Genomic DNA, 18947 nt, shown 5'->3' with positions numbered 1-18947 from the left:
TTTTATTTATTTCCTTCAAATAAAAAAAAGACCTTTCTTACCGTGTGTGTATGAAAAATTTTCCTCGTTCCTCAATTTTCACTGTTCCTGAATGTCCGAATTCACACACACACTAAACACAGTTATGAACTAGGTTGACTATGGGTGCCCTAGCGGCTGGTCTAGCTGACTCATCCTGTCCGCAGCGCCAAATGTGACCGAGCGTAGTTGCATCTTCTGCTCGACAACGCCAAATGTAACGAGTCTATTTGCCTGTAGTGCCAAATGTTAACGAGTCTAACCACTCATTCTACACAGCATCGACCACAGTATAGATACTCGAAGATGCAGGTTCACTATTGATCCTTTTATTACATGAATCAAAGAAATGCTTCACAATAATATAATGAATCAAAAGAAATGCTTCACAATAATAGTCTGAATCAACTGACCCCCAACAGTCCTCACTAGTCTTCACATAACTGAATGCACATGTCTATCGTCCTTATTAACACAATACGGCTAACCCGTTCAATAACCAACTTGATACTGCCACTCTTCTACTGACTGACTGACTGATCCATCCCTGATCTCCGCTGTCGCCTTCCTATATATCCCTTCGTATTCGTAATCGTATTCGGTTCTATCATAGTTATGTTCAATCCGAATATCTCGCCTTCCGATTACTACGCAGTTGTCTCATCAGTCCGATTAATAGAACACCTGCACTGTTTCGTCAGCCAAGTCGTGTCAAAGTTGACAGCGGCTTGTCGTATCTTTCCCAAAATACGCCGTGGCTTTATGATCGTTATCAGTTGCATCAGACTGTAATACGTTGTTAACCATAGTATGGTAACTACCCTAGTTACATATATATATATATATATATATATATATATATATACGTAGTACCCTGTCGTGGCGAGTCTTGTTTTGTTAGGTAACACTGATTAGTCCAGTGTTGTGTGGATGCGCATGTTTGACTTACTTGTTTTCTTCTTGGGATGGCTATGAGAATGTTAATAGATTTATTTGTGTAGTTGATTTGATGTAGGCCTAGTGAGGGATGGTTGCCGGGTTATCTGTGAAGATGGTGAAGCTTCGATTGTTGGTGTGTGGAGTTGTTTTGACTGATGATTCTGATGATTCTGTTTTGCTTTGAGCAGGGTGTCATCTCCGAGTGCCGGGGGAGCCCATCTTAGTGTTCCATTGATTTAGTCCTTATGGTAGATCGTAAAGTGTAGTGAGTATGGTCCGTACTGTTTGGTTGTGTTGTCCAGTTCAGCCACGTTGACGTTTTTGGACGAAAAGAACCAACATTTAGTGTGGGCTGGTGAGTTGGCGGGTGATGTGTCCACGTAGATTGGCACGGCCGTTAGCTTGAATGACCACATGCATGACTGTACTTGGTGTTGGTTGAGTCGAGAAAAGATCAGGGCTTTCTTCATCAGGCAGTTCAATTATGGGGGTTGTTGATTGATCGGTTGACTTCGATGTATCTGAAAAGGATTGGGCCCGTGGTTTCATTAAGCCACCCAAACAGTAGTCCGGGTGGCTCCTCCTCCGGTCTCTCGACCTAGGGGGAACATCCAAGGGCGCAACCCCTTTGTTGGCGGTGACAATTTTTGCAAATGTCTTCTTGGAGGATGACATTGGTGAAAATGAGGTGAGATTTTGTATGTATGTTTGTTTGTAATCGAGGATTACAAAGAAACGAGCCGACCCGCGGCGTATCACACGCCGCTATTTAGTTGTTGTTTTTTCTACTTTTCAGTAATTCATAATTTGTGAATTCGACAGTACCAACGCTGACACTGAAAATATTTCTTTAAAACACTATAAGTAGCTCGTTAAGGACCATAACCCCCCCACCCCCCTTCCTCCCCCCCCCCCCCCCCCCAACGTTTAGAATCGTTTCAAACTAAATTATCTGCCCCTAATAGCCGTCACTAAACCCGACTCCACAAAGGTAAACATAGCGTGAACCACAGCTCACTAAGACCATGTAGGGGTGGGGATGGTAGGGAGCGCGTTTACAGCTTGTTTTCTAGCGTCTCCCAGAAGAGAATTATATATATAGATCAGGGGTCGGCAACCTTTTGAGACAAAAGAGCCAAAAGTTACAATTTTCAAAATTTTCCAGATTTTAAAGAGCCACTAACATTTTTTTTTATTTCAATATTTTATATTTTGATTAGGATTAGGAAAATAAATTTGATTTATTATTTAAAATATATAGCTTTATATATGAAATAATATTTATTCATATTAAAACATACATTTGTTTCGCCAGAATAATGAAATTAGTAATAAAAAAATAAAAAATATAGGACTGTCGCAATCCACTTTAGAAACTGATAACTTTTTTACTTTCTTTACGGACATCACCGGCTCAGGAGGTGTCTGCCATTAGCCAGGCAGTCCTCAACACTGCAAACTCCGACTAACTGGCTTGGATATCGGTTTGATTACCGTGTATCGGTCACTTCTGTCCTTTGGTTCTCACCAGGCTTCTTATCTTCCACCCCACTGGACGCAGGGTAAACTCGTACCCCACCGTCCAGTACCCGGTTCAACAGTAGAAAGCTAATAAATAAAAAACAACGTCACTCACGTCAATTAGTAATTACGGACGAATAAGGATATGCATTCTAAATAATATAACATTCCCCATTTAACGATATTCGAAAAATTCGGCACTTCGGCAGTTGAAAGCATAGAAAGGTCGCCACGGGGCTGTCCATAGCACGGCTGTGCCTGGTGCCCAAGCGACTGTCAGCTGTACGTATACTTTCTACTGCACCAATTCTCACTGTTTTCTAATGAGTTTTTTTTTTCTTCTGTTTATATTTCTGTTTCTTTACAGTATAACTTTGGTATGAGTTTTGAAAATGAAATAATATCACTATTAATATTTGTGCAAGGAGCTGGAGAGCCGCATCTTGACATCAAAGAGCCGCATGCGGCTCGCGAGCCGCAGGTTGCCGACCCCTGATATAGATAGATATACAGAAGCTTCACGGAAATAAAATTTTTAAAACGACATATAATATCAAAAAACTAAGCTTGAAGAGTTTTCTCGGTATAAATATTAAAGTTGGTTGATATAAGTAACATTTAATTATTCGATTGAAAACTAACAATTACTAGGAGTTGTAATTAACATTTTTTTTATTAATCACCTAAGGTTTTAAATAACTTAATTGTAATTTAATTTTCTATTATTTATACTGATGTTTGATTACTGGTTTTTTTTCTTAGAAATATATTATTATTTTTTCCATTTTCTTGACGTTTAATATTATAATTACCTCCCTTGAAAAAAAAACAATATTTTTTTATTCCCTTAACAAAAAAAGTTTCACGCTCGAGATATTTTGACTCTAACAAAAGACGACAGCAAACCGCTGTCAACTGTGTTACACCATGGTGCACTCTCGGGACTAACACTAATATTCTGGGGGGGGGGTGTGGGGGTGGGGGGAGGAGTGTGCAATGGAATCTAGTGAGGGGGGAATTGAATATTTAGGTGATTTTGGTAGAGACTATTTTTGTATCGAGATTTGGGAGATTTTTAGTGTGGGAGAGTTAAGTGTGGTAACATTCAGTGTGGGAGAATTTAGAGTGCGAGAATTTAGTGTGTGGGTATTTAGCGTGGGGGAGTTTAAAGCGGGAGAATTTAGTGCGGGACAATTTTGTGTGGGAAAATTAGGTGTGGGAGAAATGAGTATATATTGTGTTGTAGTTTAGACAAAGGTAGTTATTTGAGTGTGTGTGTATATAAATAAATCTACGTGTGATTGGGGTTACTGTGAATAAGTTGAGTGGGGGTGTTTGGATTAGTGGAGGTGCGAGGAGTTGTCCTTTTGGGTGTGGTTTAATCGACCTCCGGATCATGTGACAATGTGATGGATTGCGTCATTTGTATAACGGTGCTTTATTTATTTTTTCATCTAAGACTAAATAGTAGTGAAAAAGCATGTCTTATACACTATATATTAACGAGCTTTCACAAGCGCTAAATTACAGAAGTAAGAGTACACTTTTTAAGCTATAATACTAAACACAAAGCTTTCTACTGCTAGTCCGAATGTCTCGAGTTCCGGGCTCAGTTCTGTTGGGCTCCGTGAGTTCACCCAGCTCTAATGGGCACCTGGCGCGCCTTAGGTAACTAAGGCGGATAGGCTTAGTACTGACCACATTATCTCCCTGTATGTCGAGGTGATTGAAACACGATCTTTACTTTATCTGCCATTTGTGTATTGGGCACGAAGGGGAAAAGATTATGAAGATAAGTTAAATAAAAAGCGCGTGTCGATCAGTGGCGGAACTAGAAAAAAGAGGACACCCCGCAAAAAAAATTTTTTAGCCCCCCCCCCCATATAAATATATAAGCCTATATATGTGTATGTATATATATATATATATATATATATATATATATATATATATATATATATATATATATATAAATATATATATATATATATATATATATATATATATATATATATATATATATATATATATATATATATATATATATATATATATATATATATATATATTTACTCAAACACAAAATACGAACATAGGATACTTATTGCTGGCCTGTTTATGTTTTGAGAAATACGTGGTTTTTTTCTTATTAAAACAAATGACAACATCATGTCATGTGTGTAAGTGCATTCGCGTGTTTCGTAAAATTTAATTTTAATTTATCTCTGCTATAAGACCGTAGAGTACATTCCCTTGAATAAAAACTGATCTAAACGTTAAAATAAATAAATCATATATTACAAAGATCAGAATTGCATTCAAGAATTAATATTAGTTAATTGTGTAGAAAACATTTTTATAATATATTTTATATTTATATAAAGAAAACCGGGATTTTTGTGAAATATAAAAAATTATAAATAACTTTAAAAACAACTGCTAGGTTTAAATAAATTTAAAGCTTGTTTTTATCTTATCTCACCACTTTTCTAATGGGTTTTTTTAAAATATTAATTTCATATAGATTAATACCCAACCTTACGATAACCCTAGCACAAGTGTCGGCAACCTTTAGAGACGGAAGAGCCTAAAGTTACAATTTACAAATTATCACAGTTTCTAAAGAGCCACTAACATTATTTTTTTCAATATTTTGGTATTTGATAAGGATTTGGTAAATACATTTGACTTTGTTTTAAAATAAATAGCGCTAAATATGAACTTATTATTTCATATAAAAACAGACAAATGTTTCGCACAAAAACAGTTTTAGCTAGATCTGCTATGATAAAATTAGAAATCACATAATATAACTATAGGACTATCCCAATCCACTTTAGAAGCCAATAACTTTTTGTTTCTTTCTTTACGGACACCACTGGTTCAGTAGGTATCTTTCATAGCCAGGCAGGCCTCAGCACGGCAAACTCCGACTAACTGGTTTGGTTATCGGTTTGATTACTGTATCGGTCGCTTGTCTTTCGGTTCTCACAAGGCTTATCTTTCACCCCACACGAACCCAGAGTCCAGTATCTTATAGCTCAACCTCAGGAAACTAATAACTGACATACTTCGTCACTCAGGTAAAACTAGTGCATACTGACTGGTAGAGGAATGCATTCTGAATAAAATAACATTCCCCATCTAACGACAATCGAGAGGGGCGGCCCTTGGACAGTGGCAAACATGGAATAGTCGCCATGGTACTGCTTACAGCGGCTGTGGGGCTGGGCCTGGTGCCCAAGCGGCTGCCGGTATACTTTCTACCTCACTTATTCTCACTGTTCTCTGATGAGTTTTTTAATCCTATTTAAAGTTGTTTTTAATCACAGAATAATATTTTTAAGAGTTTTGTAAATGAAACTAAATAATTATTAATCATCGTGCATGGAACTGGAGAGCCGCACCAGGGCATCGGAAGAGCCGCATGCGGTTCGCGACCCTACCTTAACATATTTTTTTTTTTTTTTTTTTTTTTTTTTTTTTTTTTTACTTAACATATTAAGTGAGACTTAAGTAATGCAGATATACAAGAACACTTCTCATCGCGGGAGTAGCAATCGCTGAAGAAATATTCTTGGTATTAATATTATAGATGTTTGATACTAGTGTTTACTAATTACAGTATTAATATCTAACAATTTCTAGGAATTGTAATTAACATCTTTTTATTAATCACCAAATGTATTAGATATTTTTCTTTGAGTATAATTTTTTATAATTAATTTTCACGTTTGTTTACTTGTTTTTGTTTCAGTATATATTAATATTTTTTTTCTTTTCTTTATGTTGTTTACTTTTATAATTACCTCCCTTTAAAAAAAAATATGTTTTTTTTTTTCCCCTGACAAAAAAGTTCTACACGCTAGATATGACAGAAACAGAAGACGACAGCAAACCACTGTGAAGTGTGTGACACCTTGGGTGTGATGGTTTTGAGGTGTAGGTTTCTGAAGGAGTCTATTGTGTCTGTTTGAGCGTATTTCCTACACCATTGAATTCTGTTGTATAGTGGAGTTGAGAGCTTTTGCACTAACTTTTTGTAAATGTTTTGTGATTTTTCGTGTACAATTTTTTCGTAGTTGTTTAATATTTGTAAGCATTCTGTGTAAAAGGGACTATGTTTTTGTAATTTGGAGTTGTGTTATTGATTTTTGTAGGTTTGTTGAGTTGAATGCCTATATTGCAGTAAGCTAAAGGGTGCAAGTTTGGATGACAAATTATTCTGCTAATGTGTGTTAGTCTGAATGTATTGATTTTGGTCTGTATATCGTGCAGGTTTATTCCTCCATGAAGTTAGTTTTGTACTAGCGTGTTGTGGCTAATGTTTGTAATTGTGGTCTGAAATATGTACTCTCTAATGATTTTATTCAGATGTTTAATTATTGGCTTTGGGGGTGTTTTAGCCGTGGCTATATAGGTAGTTTTTGGGATGACGTACCTATTAATTATAGATGACCTAGCAAAAATCTTTGTTGAGCTAAATTTATTAAGTGCTATGGTGTTTTGGATTTTGCTTGAGACTTGTTTCCATTCGTCATCGTTCTAGGTGTGTGGGTTACTATAGTGCAGGGGTTCCCAACCTTTTTTTACTCTAGAGCACATTCTAAAATATCGGTAGGGTGGCGGGCACCACCTATTTTAAATCGACAAACTCCTTCCATAACTTGTCATTTTCCCAAAATTTATTTTCTTACTTTCTTATAGTCATAATGTATTAATAAATAATAAACAAAAATGTTTCAAAATAATAAAATTATTTGGCATTTTTTTCAAATTGCATACACACAGAGAAATGTATTTACAAAACGTAAATAGTGCAGTCTGGCTCGCCGCTAGACAAGTTGAGACAAGTATTGAACATATTTAGGCAGTCAAAAAACAATTAAAACTGTAACAAATGAATAAAAATAAATCATATTTTAAAATAATGTTTATGAAAAAAATTCTGTCTCTGTCGAATAGTGAGAGGCGGGCACATTCGAATCGGTATATATATATATATATATATATATATATATATATATATATATATACCGAGGGGTCTATGGGGGGGGGGGTTATGACCCCCATAAACCCCCCCTGCCTACGCCACTGCATATAAGTATTCGCATAGATTTAGAGTAGCGTCCCTTTTGTTTACATGTTTTCATTACCCTTCAAACAAAAGTCTATTTTAGTTATATTGAGATTAAAGAATGTAAATAAATAGTATACACAATTCTGTAGAATAGGAACGATTAGGAGGGAAGTGACATTTAGCGCAGTAAATTTAGAGGTTAGGTAGGGTATAATAAATGGTGGGGTTAGGAAAGTTAAGGGGTCCATTCTCTAATAGGCAATCTATGTCTCTTTCGTACTTTCGTGTTGGTTTATTGTCGAACCTGTCCTCACCTCACATCACAACAGTTGGGTGACGCTTGCCGTGTAATGTTAAAATAAATAGCATGTAATTGAGTTAGTTCGAAGTGAGTTTTCATACAAGCCCAACGCACTAATTAAGGTTGTCGCAAAATGTAACATATATGTAACATATGTCAATGATGTCAATGAATTTTCATTAAAAAAAATAGATGTCTAGTACAGTTTACGAAACTTACGAACTTCGCCGATACTTTTTTGGTGGGTAGTTTGGTAAGTATGTAGGCGGGTAGGTGGGTAGGTGGGTAAGTGGGTAAGTGGGTAGGTGGGTAGTTAGGTAGGTAGGTAGGTAGGTGGGTAGGTGGGTAGTAGGTAGGTAGGTAGGTGCGTCATGATGTGAAAAAATATTAAATACAAAATTGTTATTTTGGTGCGAATGAATGTTGTTACGAGAGATATGACGAATGCATGTTTGATGACGCGGATGAAAGAGAGTGAAGTTTTGCCATAGGAACGGGTTGTTATAGTATGCAAGCTAGGTAGTTCGGACTAGGGAAAATGTGAAAGATACTTCGTGTAATGTCGATAGTTTTATGTTTATACGAGAATAGTAGTTGAATAATTATTGATCAAGAAAATAATAGGCATTGTGTAAAGTGATTATCGCCTGTATCGTGGTGATGGGAATGCAGATGGTAGTGGTACGCTTTAAATGGTAGTAGATCACGTGATCAAACACGACACTCTCACAGCAGCCCTAAAAGTCATGTATAAATGTGTCATCTAGTCCATATATGGTCTTTGTGCTAAATTTCTCTTTTGCACATTTTTCTTTGTGTTTTTTTTGGTTGCGCATTTTTCTGTTTTTGTTTGCGCTTTTTTCTCTTTGCGCTTTTTTCCGTGTGCGCTTTTTTCTCTTTGCGCTTTTTTCTGTTTGCGCTTTTTTCTCTTTGCGCTTTTTTCCGTGTGCGCTTTTTTCTCTTTGCGCTTTTTTCCGTTTGCGCTTTTTTCTGTTTGCGCTTTTTTCTGTGTGCGCTTTTTTCTCTTTGCGCTTTTTTCCGTTTGCGCTTTTTTCTCTTTGCGCTTTTTTCTGTGTGCGCTTTTTTCTCTTTGCGCTTTTTTCCGTGTGCGCTTATTTCCGTTGCGCTTTTTGATTTGCGCTTTTTTCCGTTGCGCTTTTTTCCGTTGCGGTTCTTTCTGGGAACCATTGATGACATAACAAACGCTATTTCTACACCATGGGATGACTATAATAATAGAGTTAATATAATAAAAATGTGTATATTATAAAGCTATGTATTATACTTTTTGATATATCCTAAATCATATAGCGAGGGCTTGTTGATGTATATATTTTTTAAAACATTTATCCCTACCAAAAAAAGATAGCCTTTAAACGGATAAACACAAATTTAATACATGAGCAAATAACTCAGCTTAAAATCGGTACCCAGCATTTCGTCATGTACTTGTAGTGAGGACCAGGATGGTCGCGGAGTTTTGATTTAAGCGGTGTTTAGGGGTAAAGGGAAGTTAGGGATAAAGGTAAGTTAGGGGTAAAGGGAAGTTAGGGATAAAGGTAAGTTAGCGATAAAGGGAAGTTAGGGTTAAAGGGAAGTTAGGGATAAAGGGAAGTTAGGGATAAAGGGAAGTTAGGGATAAAGGGAAGTTAGGGATAAAGGGAAGTTAGGGATAAAGGGAAGTTAAGGATAAACGGAAGTTAGGGATAAAGGGAAGTTAGGGATAAAGGGAAGTTAGGGATAAAGGGAAGTTAGGGATAAAGGGAAGTTAGGGATAAAGGGAAGTTAGGGATAAAGGTAAGTTAGCGATAAAGGGAAGTTAGGGATAAAGGTAAGTTAGGGGTAAAGGGAAGTTAGGGATAAAGGGAAGTTAGGGATAAAGGTAAGTTAGCGATAAAGGGAAGTTGGGGATAAAGGGAAGTTAGGGATAAAGGGAAGTTAGGGATAAAGGTAAGTTAGCGATAAAGGGAAGTTAGGGTTAAAGGGAAGTTAGGGATAAAGGGAAGTTAGGGATAAAGGGAAGTTAGGGATAAAGGGAAGTTAGGGATAAAGGGAAGTTAGGGATAAAGGGAAGTTAAGGATAAACGGAAGTTAGGGATAAAGGGAAGTTAGGGATAAAGGGAAGTTAGGGATAAAGGGAAGTTAGGGATAAAGGGAAGTTAGGGATAAAGGGAAGTTAGGGATAAAGGTAAGTTAGCGATAAAGGGAAGTTAGGGATAAAGGTAAGTTAGGGGTAAAGGGAAGTTAGGGATAAAGGGAAGTTAGGGATAAAGGTAAGTTAGCGATAAAGGGAAGTTGGGGATAAAGGGAAGTTAGGGATAAAGGGAAGTTAGGGATAAAGGGAAGTTAGGGATAAAGGGAAGTTAGGGATAAAGGGAAGTTAGGGATAAAGGGAAGTTAAGGATAAACGGAAGTTAGGGATAAAGGGAAGTTAGGGATAAAGGGAAGTAAGGGATAAAGGGAAGTTAGGGATAAAGGGAAGTTAGGGATAAAGGGAAGTTAGGGATAAAGGGAAGTTAGGGATAAAGGGAAGTTAGGGATAAAGGGAAGTTAGGGATAAAGGGAAGTTAGGGATAAAGGGAAGTTAGGGATAAAGGGAAGTTAGGGATAAAGGGAAGTTAGCGATAAAGGGCAGTTAGGGATAAAGGGAAGTTAGGGATAAAGGGAAGTTAGGGATATAGGGAAGTTAGGGATAAAGGGAAGTTAGGGATAAAGGGAAGTTAGGGATAAAGGGAAGTTAGGGATAAAGGGAAGTTAGGGATAAAGGGAAGTTAGGAATAAAGGGAAGTTAGGGATAAGCGGTGTTTAGGGATAAAGGGAAGTTAGGGATAAGCGGTGTTTAGGTATAAAGGGAAGTTAGGGATAAAGGGAAGTTAGGGATAAATGGAAGTTAGGGATAAAGGAAAGTTAGGGATAAAGGGAAGTTTGGGGTAAGCGGCCTTTAGGGGTAAAGTACTTTAGGGGTAAACAAAATCTAGTGGTATACAGAATTTTGAGGCACCCGAATGATCGTTGCTCTACATGCTAAAATTGCCATCTTTCGTGGTACGCCATTCTTAAACTTAATTCTTAAGTGATTTTTATTCAATATTCTAAAAGTGGTCAGAATATAATTTTAAAGCCCCACAGTCGCGTACTTAACTTTTTTTTTAAATCTCAAATTTCTTTGCTTTTTTAAATACGATACGTTTTTCTTTCGTAAAAAAAAACAAAAAAAACTATAAACTTTTTATAAAAATGTCACTTTATTTTTTAGTTCTGTTAATTTTGTAATTTACAATTATTAAAACGTGACACTAAGACTTGAGAGCAAAAAGGTGACAAACGATTTCGACAAAATCTTCGTCATCAAACAACAACGGAAAAAATACAACCACGGATATTTAAAAAAAGTAACCTTCCAAGAATGTCGCTCTGACAACTTTAATCCCAAAACTTTAAAACACCGAAGCTTTTTTTTTTAAAAACAAACGAAACAAAAAAAGCAACAACTCAAAGTCAGCTTTCGCGGCTTATTAAAAAAAAAAATAATTGAGTATTAAACCAAGAATGAAAACAGCTTTGCTATAAACCAGAAACAAGGGGCGACAGTTTTCTCACAATAAAGACCGACAACTCTACCTCCACAAGGGACGAAAATTCTCCCACATCAAATGACCGACATCTCTACCTCCACAAGGGCAGACAACTTCTCCCACAAATCGAGAACTCGTCCACGACACCGCGCCCTAATAAAGTCAAACCGAGGGCAAACTATTAAAACCGAATCCGACAAACGCCCCGTGGCTGTTTTCTACCTGATGGAGAAATTATGTCCAAAAGCCCCTTGTCATCACGCCACGGAATAGGCTAAGTGGGCTTTTCTAAATGGGAGAAAGTGACGTTGTAATTCCAGACATTGAAGACTTGATCTGGAAACATGAAACACAGAGGGACGAGGCTGGCGTCTTTACACGTCTTTAAAATCGACGTTTTAAAATTTGAGAGAGCTTAACTTTGCTTTTAGAACTCGGTAACTAGTTTATACCAACAACTAAATAATGAGGATGTTCCGTGGAGTGATGTTATAAATATTTACATGTCAATAATGTGTTGGATTTCTTCCCACGCAGTGTAGAAAAAAGTTGATATCAAGAAATCCAAACTTAGAAAAACTTTAAGAAATCCACTGTACACGACGTGGTAAAAATCTAAGTTTGGTTGGGGTAGGGTTTTTAGTTTATGGGTGACGAATTTCGTGTATAGGAGGGCGTGGCCAAGCGTTAGAGAGCTAGACTGCTAACCTGAGAATCACGAGTTCAAATCCGGGTTTAAGTTAGTAGAACGTCCCAGAGATCACCCAACTCTGATCGGCATCTAATTTACGTTAGTGAAATTAAGGTGATTGGGCATACTGCTGTATCAGACGAACTCTACTTCGACTACTCCATGCGTCTTGGGCACTAACGGAAAATGACGATGATGATGAATTTCATGTAGGTTTGTCCGGTTGAAAACGTTTAGGTCGGCTACTAAATATTATATTTATTTAAACTATATAGACAACTAATTTTGAAACATAGCTAAATTCAATGGTTATATTAAAAATAGTCCGTTTAAATTATTTTTTCTTGAAAAGATAAAAAAAAAGTTCCCGTTTTTTTTTCAGAACGACCGATCTCTAGGGCTGATGAAGTAGAGTTTATCTGTTTCTATGACTTCTAAATAATTACAAGATAGTGTCGTCAACATTTTGTCCACCCGCCTTGGTAAACCTAACGTGAGTCAGGTACCCATCAGAGTTGGGTAGACTCAGGGACGTTCTACATTCACTAGACCGAACCGAGAAGCGAACTTGAGACTTTCTGGCTAACAGTCAATTGTCCTACCACTCGGCCATGCCGTCTCATAATTTTTTTCTTGAGCAAATCACTTCCCAACAAGCGATGACGTCATATTTACTCACCTATTTCAAACACAACGCGATGATGTCAAATAAATCTGCATTAATTAGATTTAAAAGCAATTACGGTAAAAAAAAAATGACATAATTCTCGATATTATTCAGTCCCTTATATTATGTAGACAATACCAGTAGATTTTTCTCTCACTTTGATCTCAACCCATCGTCAAACAAGCTCCAAATAAAATATAAGCCACCCGACCTAGCGGAATAACATTTTCTTCATCCTATTGATTTAAAGTATGTTTGAACGATAAGACACGTTTTTTATTCCATTGAAATTTAACACTGGAAGATGCGTCTAAGCTCCGAATTTTCATTTTTTAAACAAAATCTTTCAACATGAAATATTAGAAAAAAAAATACTCAAAAAAGTTTGATTCAATCATTTCTTAAATTATAGAAAAAACGTTTATGTTGAAGTAGATAAAGCCATTGTTTAAGTTTATACGTGGAGAAATGTGTTGTCAAGTACCCGTCAGAAAGTTTATTCTTGTTTGACTTTATTTTATCATCTGTGGACGGACAGCAATTACACGGAGTAGGAGGACTTCATTAGAGACATGGAATTAAGGAGGTAGGCTCCGGTTAAAAAAAAAATCTTTTTAATACTAGATATCAAAAAACTTTTTACTCTACAGCTTTTTAAAGGTACACTGTTGGTCCGTTAGAAACATTACATTTAACACCCCAAATTCCCCAAAAATTTAGTGTTTTTACCAGAACCCAAAGTTTGAAAATTAATAAGAAATTAGTTTTAAGATCTGCACTTAAAATATGTAGCTGAGTACCCCAAAATATGGTAGAAGATTGTGAATTCATTCTTTATGGGCTTAAAATATAATACTTTATAAATGCTGGAAATCCTAAGAATAGGTTAATATGTTAAGATGTCCGCCGTTGTCATAGTTACCAAGATTTTCCCATCAGCTGTTTTTAATGGAAACGCATATGCAGATGTACATTAAAAAGCTATAGAGAAATAATTATTTTCTAACTAGTGTTAAAAATGTTGTTTTTACCGGCGCCTCCCCCTCTTAAAGCAACAGCTATAAGCAGTTACATTGTTGTACAGTGGTTGAGGACATCAGTTAGATGACAAGACATTATTTCAGGACATCAGTGGGACATAAATTTAGTTCTGGTGTCAAATAGCAGGACATGAATTGAGGACATTAGCTAGTTAGTAAAACACATATTGAGGACATCAAAAAGGACATAAGCTTAGCTCAGCAGTCACAAAGGACAACAGTTAGATAACAGGACATACATTGAGGACAGCAGCTTGCACGAAGACAATATCTGTCTGACTTGCTGTTTTTCTCGCGACCTATAAAGACAACACACTGTCTGTGAACTGAATTCAACTTTTGTTCCTTTAAATTTAAACAATCCTGACTTTCCCATTTCACCAGCGGGCTGAAATGTTTAGTACTTGTATGTCAGTAGGTAATGTAGTATCGTATCGTGGTGCAGTATCGTATCGTGGTGCAGTATCGTATCGTGGTGCAGTATCGTATCGTGATACAGTATCGTATCGTTGTTCAGTATCGTATCATGGTACAATTGTGACGCAGTATCGTATGTCTCATAACCAGTTGACACGTATACTTAATGTCCCGCACTAAATTCTCCCTCACTAAATTCCCCCAAACTAAACTAAATTCTCACACAATGAATTCTCCAAAACTAAAAATCTCCCAAATCTAAACTCGATACAAAAAAAGTCTCAAACCCCCCCCCCCCCCCCCCACCCCACATGGAACTAAACGCTGACACAGATTATTAGTGTTCGTCCCGAGAGTGCACCAAGGTGTAAAACAGTTCACAGCAGTTTGCTCGTCTTTTGTTTGAGTCAAAATATCTCGCGCGTGGAACTTTTTTGTTAAGGGAGAGAACAAACATTGAGTTCTTTTAATGGGAGGTAATTATAAAATTAAACGATAAAAAGAAGAAAACAAGTTGTAATACATTTCAAAACAAAAACAAGTAAACAAACATCAGTATTATTTATAGAAAAAAAAATATCAAAAATTTTATTAAATTATTAGGTGATTAATTACAAAATTTTAATTACAACTCCTTGTAATTGTGAGTTATTAATCTAATAAATAGCAGTCACTAGTATCAACCAGCTGTAACATTAATATCGAGAAGATTATTAGGATTTGTTGGAATTGCACTTCGTACGTCGACTATTATTTTATTCATGTATAACAGACAGAACAGAATGGCTGCAGAAGTTGAAGAGACACTTAAAAGAATACAGTCACACAGGGGTGTTACTGGGACCATAGTTGTCAACAGTGAAGGTATTCCCATTAAAACAACTCTGGACAATTCCACCACTGTGCAATATGCTAGTCTTATTCATAGTTTGACTGCAAAGGCACGCAGCACTGTAAGAGATATTGACCCTTCTAATGACCTCAAGTTCTTGCGCATTCGTTCCCGTAGGAATGAGATCATGTGCGCGCCTGATAAGGAGTTTCTTCTCATAGACATACAACAACATGAACAAAGCTAATAGTAGCAACAGAGGATTCATCACATGTTTGTCAAGCTTCCAGTTGAATCTAAAGGTTGAATTTTCCCTTTGATAAGTAGGAATGGAAAACTAATGATTTTAAAGAGATGAATGTACTTAATCCTTAAAAGTGATTTTTAAAATTTTTTAATATGTTTTTTTTTATTGCTCCAGTTTACAAACTATATTTAGTTAATTGTTTCTTTTTGAAACAGATTTTGTTTAAAAATTGTGTATTCTTTAATCTTTCTGAGTATGAGTCTGTGAACATCTCATAATCAATTATATATTTTTTTAAAAAGATGACAAAATTCTTATCTCAAAGCTATCAAGATACTTGTGATGTATTCTCTAAGTCAAGCCTCTAAGTCGCTTTAATGTTTTATTTTCTTTTAATCTCTACTTATACTGTGTACATAAACTTTTAGCTTTATTTAAACTGCATTAAACCAAATATTGTAGCTAACTTGTGAGCATGCTTGGTTGTCTGAAAAAATGTTTATAATATTTACAACTTATCGTTGATGTTTTCCATCTTTCAGAGAGATTTAATTCCAATTAAACTTGGCAAAAAAAGCTTCACCATTTTGCTATAAGTGTGATTTGTTCTATAAAAGTATGCTAAGGACAATTTTTATTAACTTTTTAATCTGTATTCTGCATGCACAATCTTAGATTTTAATAAATATTTCCTCATTTAAAAAAAAAAAAAAAAAAATTCATAATTTTGATTGATTTTAAATTCAAGTATTACAAGTCAAAAAATAGTATCTTTAAAGCTTGTGGTTGGTTATTTTCAAAACATTCACATTGATCTGGTTGCATTGTTTTGTATTTATTGTTTAATGCATTTAAACTGAAATAAACCCTGTTCTCAAAAGAAAAATATATATATATATATATATATATAAAAAAAAAATGAAATAAAAAAAAAATACTATTACTCCTGGCTCGCCCAAACCTTCATTCTCCCCATGTCCCTTCAACCAGCGCGACCCGCCCCAGACCCTCAGCAGTCATGTCACGCAACAACGATTCGCTGCCTGGCCCACCTTACCCAACCAACCCCACCCACCTCGCCCCACCCCACCACTGTACTGTTTTTTTTTTCTTTCAAATTTGTTCATCCATGTAACTCTGTGGCAGAATTTAGCAGGTTGTTAAACCCTGGTTTTTGAAAGTAGTGTAATTCCACTATTTATTGAAGTTTCTATACACGGCAATTTCTTTTATTGCTAGCAGCAAGATATATCACTATAAAAATGTAAAGCATTTCGGTTTTGTATTTGTATTATTGCATTAACTCTGAGGCTGTCAAACAAGACAAGCTCCTTTTATTTCAAACATATGTTATTCATTCATGAAATGTATTATTACTAACTGATCTCCTGTGTTTATTTGGTTTATTTGGTTTTGTATTTGTATTATTGTATAAACCGTGAGGCTGTCAAACAAGACACGCTCCTTCTATTTTTATGTCATACATCCTTTATTCATACACGAATCACCTCTCTAAAATGTAATTTATTATTATTAATTTAACTACTGTGATGGTTAAATATTTTGTTAATTGTTTTATTGAAAATAAAAGCATTTATATATATATATATATATATATATATATATATATATATATATATATATATATATATATATATATATATATATATTAAACACAAAACAAAATAATAAAAAAAATATCTGCGTATTTAGACTTTGGGCACAAATACCGGCTAATCAATTTAACATATCTCAAAGATTTACTACTCAAAACTCTCTCATCTACGATACACAATTAGTTCGATATCAACAACTTCACGATTACTCTGACGACACCCACCTAAGAGAAATCTTAGGTGGGAGGCTCCGTCACAACCACCATCAAGTCAACTCGACATCCCTCAAAGACCAACTACTCAAACAACTTCACGAGTACTCAACTCTCGTAAAATAAACACTCGTCAACAGCCTCACTTCGCCCATTTCAACTACTCGACCAAGCTTTCGACTTCTTCACCACTCTCAAATTCTTCTGATCCACAATCCTCGACACAACAATATCACGAAAACTAAACGTTCTTCAACATCATTTCGCCCATTTCAACTATTCGACTATGCAAGAATACCCTACGACACAATTTTACTCTCTTTCAAACTACAATGACCAATAATTCAAAGCAACCTACTATAAACGTTATCTCAACACAAGGACACCACCTCAACTATTCTCTCCAAGCTTCACTCCATTCGAACAACTCTACCATCAACGACAACACGCGAGACTCGCCCTTTCACCAACACATCATCCCTCATCGATACTCTCAAACTACAACTACCAACCAAGAATCAACCACTGCCCAACCAAGATTGTAATACACGAAAGAAACAAGGCCAAGACTTACGAGAAGCGATCATGTATTGTACTGTACTTTATGTTATATCAAAGGAACCATGAAAACGGAAATAAAAACAAGAAATCAGAAGATCACGAAAAATGAAAACAAAGAAAACGGAAGGAAAATCAAGAAAAGAATACTGTACAAATTGTATGCATTACTATGTATTACATGTATATTTCTAAAATACAACCTATCAACACAGCTAGCTCCTGGCTGGAAGGGAGTGAACTGTGTGGAAGGAAATCTATTAAATCTAAAAAAAAATTAAAAAATATCTACGTATTTACTGAAGTATCGCTCCGATGGCATTCCTTATTGCTACGATTTTGTATTTGCTATTTAAGTCCACGACAAACCCGGACCACGGCTCGGGTGGCTCCATGAAATCCTGGGCCCCACCCCTTGCAGCCAAGTCAACAACAGCAACCCCTGATCTACCACAGGAAGAATGTCCAGACCCCCATCCAGTTGAAACACCAACAGTGAAAGTACTCATCACCCCAAGAGGCCAACCAAACCTGCGAGGCCATATAATAAGACAGCCTATCAGCAATCATCAAATTATTCTAATCAATTATGGCAGAGCTGACACCTGGTACTTCTCCTCACAGACGACAATGAAAAGATCAAGCAGAACTTGTTATTACCTCCTCTTAGTTTCTAAACTAAAATATCCCGGCTCAACGATTGTAAACATTTAGAGTGAACCACAGCTCAACAGACTGGTGGAGGTTTAGCTATATGCCTAGAGAGCGGGGGAGTAACGGTGTGCGTTTACGTGGTGTCTCGCATGGTCTCACGAAGATAATTATATAAATAGAGAGATGATCCAAAGGTTAATTATAGACCACACCCTGAAGGGCAACAACTCTGACCCGCGAGAAAGATTAAAGAAATATACACCGGATGTCTGGACAGAATACATGCGCTTTCTTTTTCCTTTTGTGTATTATAAAAGAGTCAATCACACTATGTTTATTTCAGACTTTTTCTCCTAGGGTGTCGGGGGGGGGGGGGTGGGAGGGGTAACTGGTAAAAGTATATACTTTCTATATAAATCTATTTCGTTCGCGGTAGGCAAAGGTGGGGGGAGCCTCTCTGATCCACACATGAATTAATCCCGAACACACACACACACAACATGCGTCCACTAATCCCACACACACAACATGCGTCCACTAATCCCGCCACACACAACATGCGTCCACTAATCCCACTAC

The 18947-nt window shown here is 36.3% G+C and overlaps 2 protein-coding genes across 2 annotated transcripts in view; one reads left to right on the top strand and one right to left on the bottom strand.

Moving 5' to 3' along the window:
- Positions 1-18947, bottom strand: part of LOC131956752 (uncharacterized) — a 330429-nt gene that overhangs the window by 303427 nt on the left and 8055 nt on the right. The window lies entirely within an intron of this gene.
- On the top strand, positions 15021-15911 carry LOC131956753 (dynein light chain roadblock-type 2-like). Its single transcript, XM_059321332.1, has one exon. It carries the CDS (start codon positions 15032-15034, stop codon positions 15326-15328), a length of 297 nt encoding a protein of 98 aa, XP_059177315.1. The 5' UTR covers positions 15021-15031; the 3' UTR covers positions 15329-15911.

This window comes from Physella acuta, unplaced genomic scaffold (assembly GCF_028476545.2).
Source record: "Physella acuta isolate Inbredline_101_S28 unplaced genomic scaffold, ASM2847654v3 ptg001174l, whole genome shotgun sequence".
NCBI classification, from domain to species: Eukaryota; Metazoa; Mollusca; class Gastropoda; family Physidae; genus Physella; species Physella acuta.
This window is presented reverse-complemented; position numbering and strand designations above follow the sequence as displayed.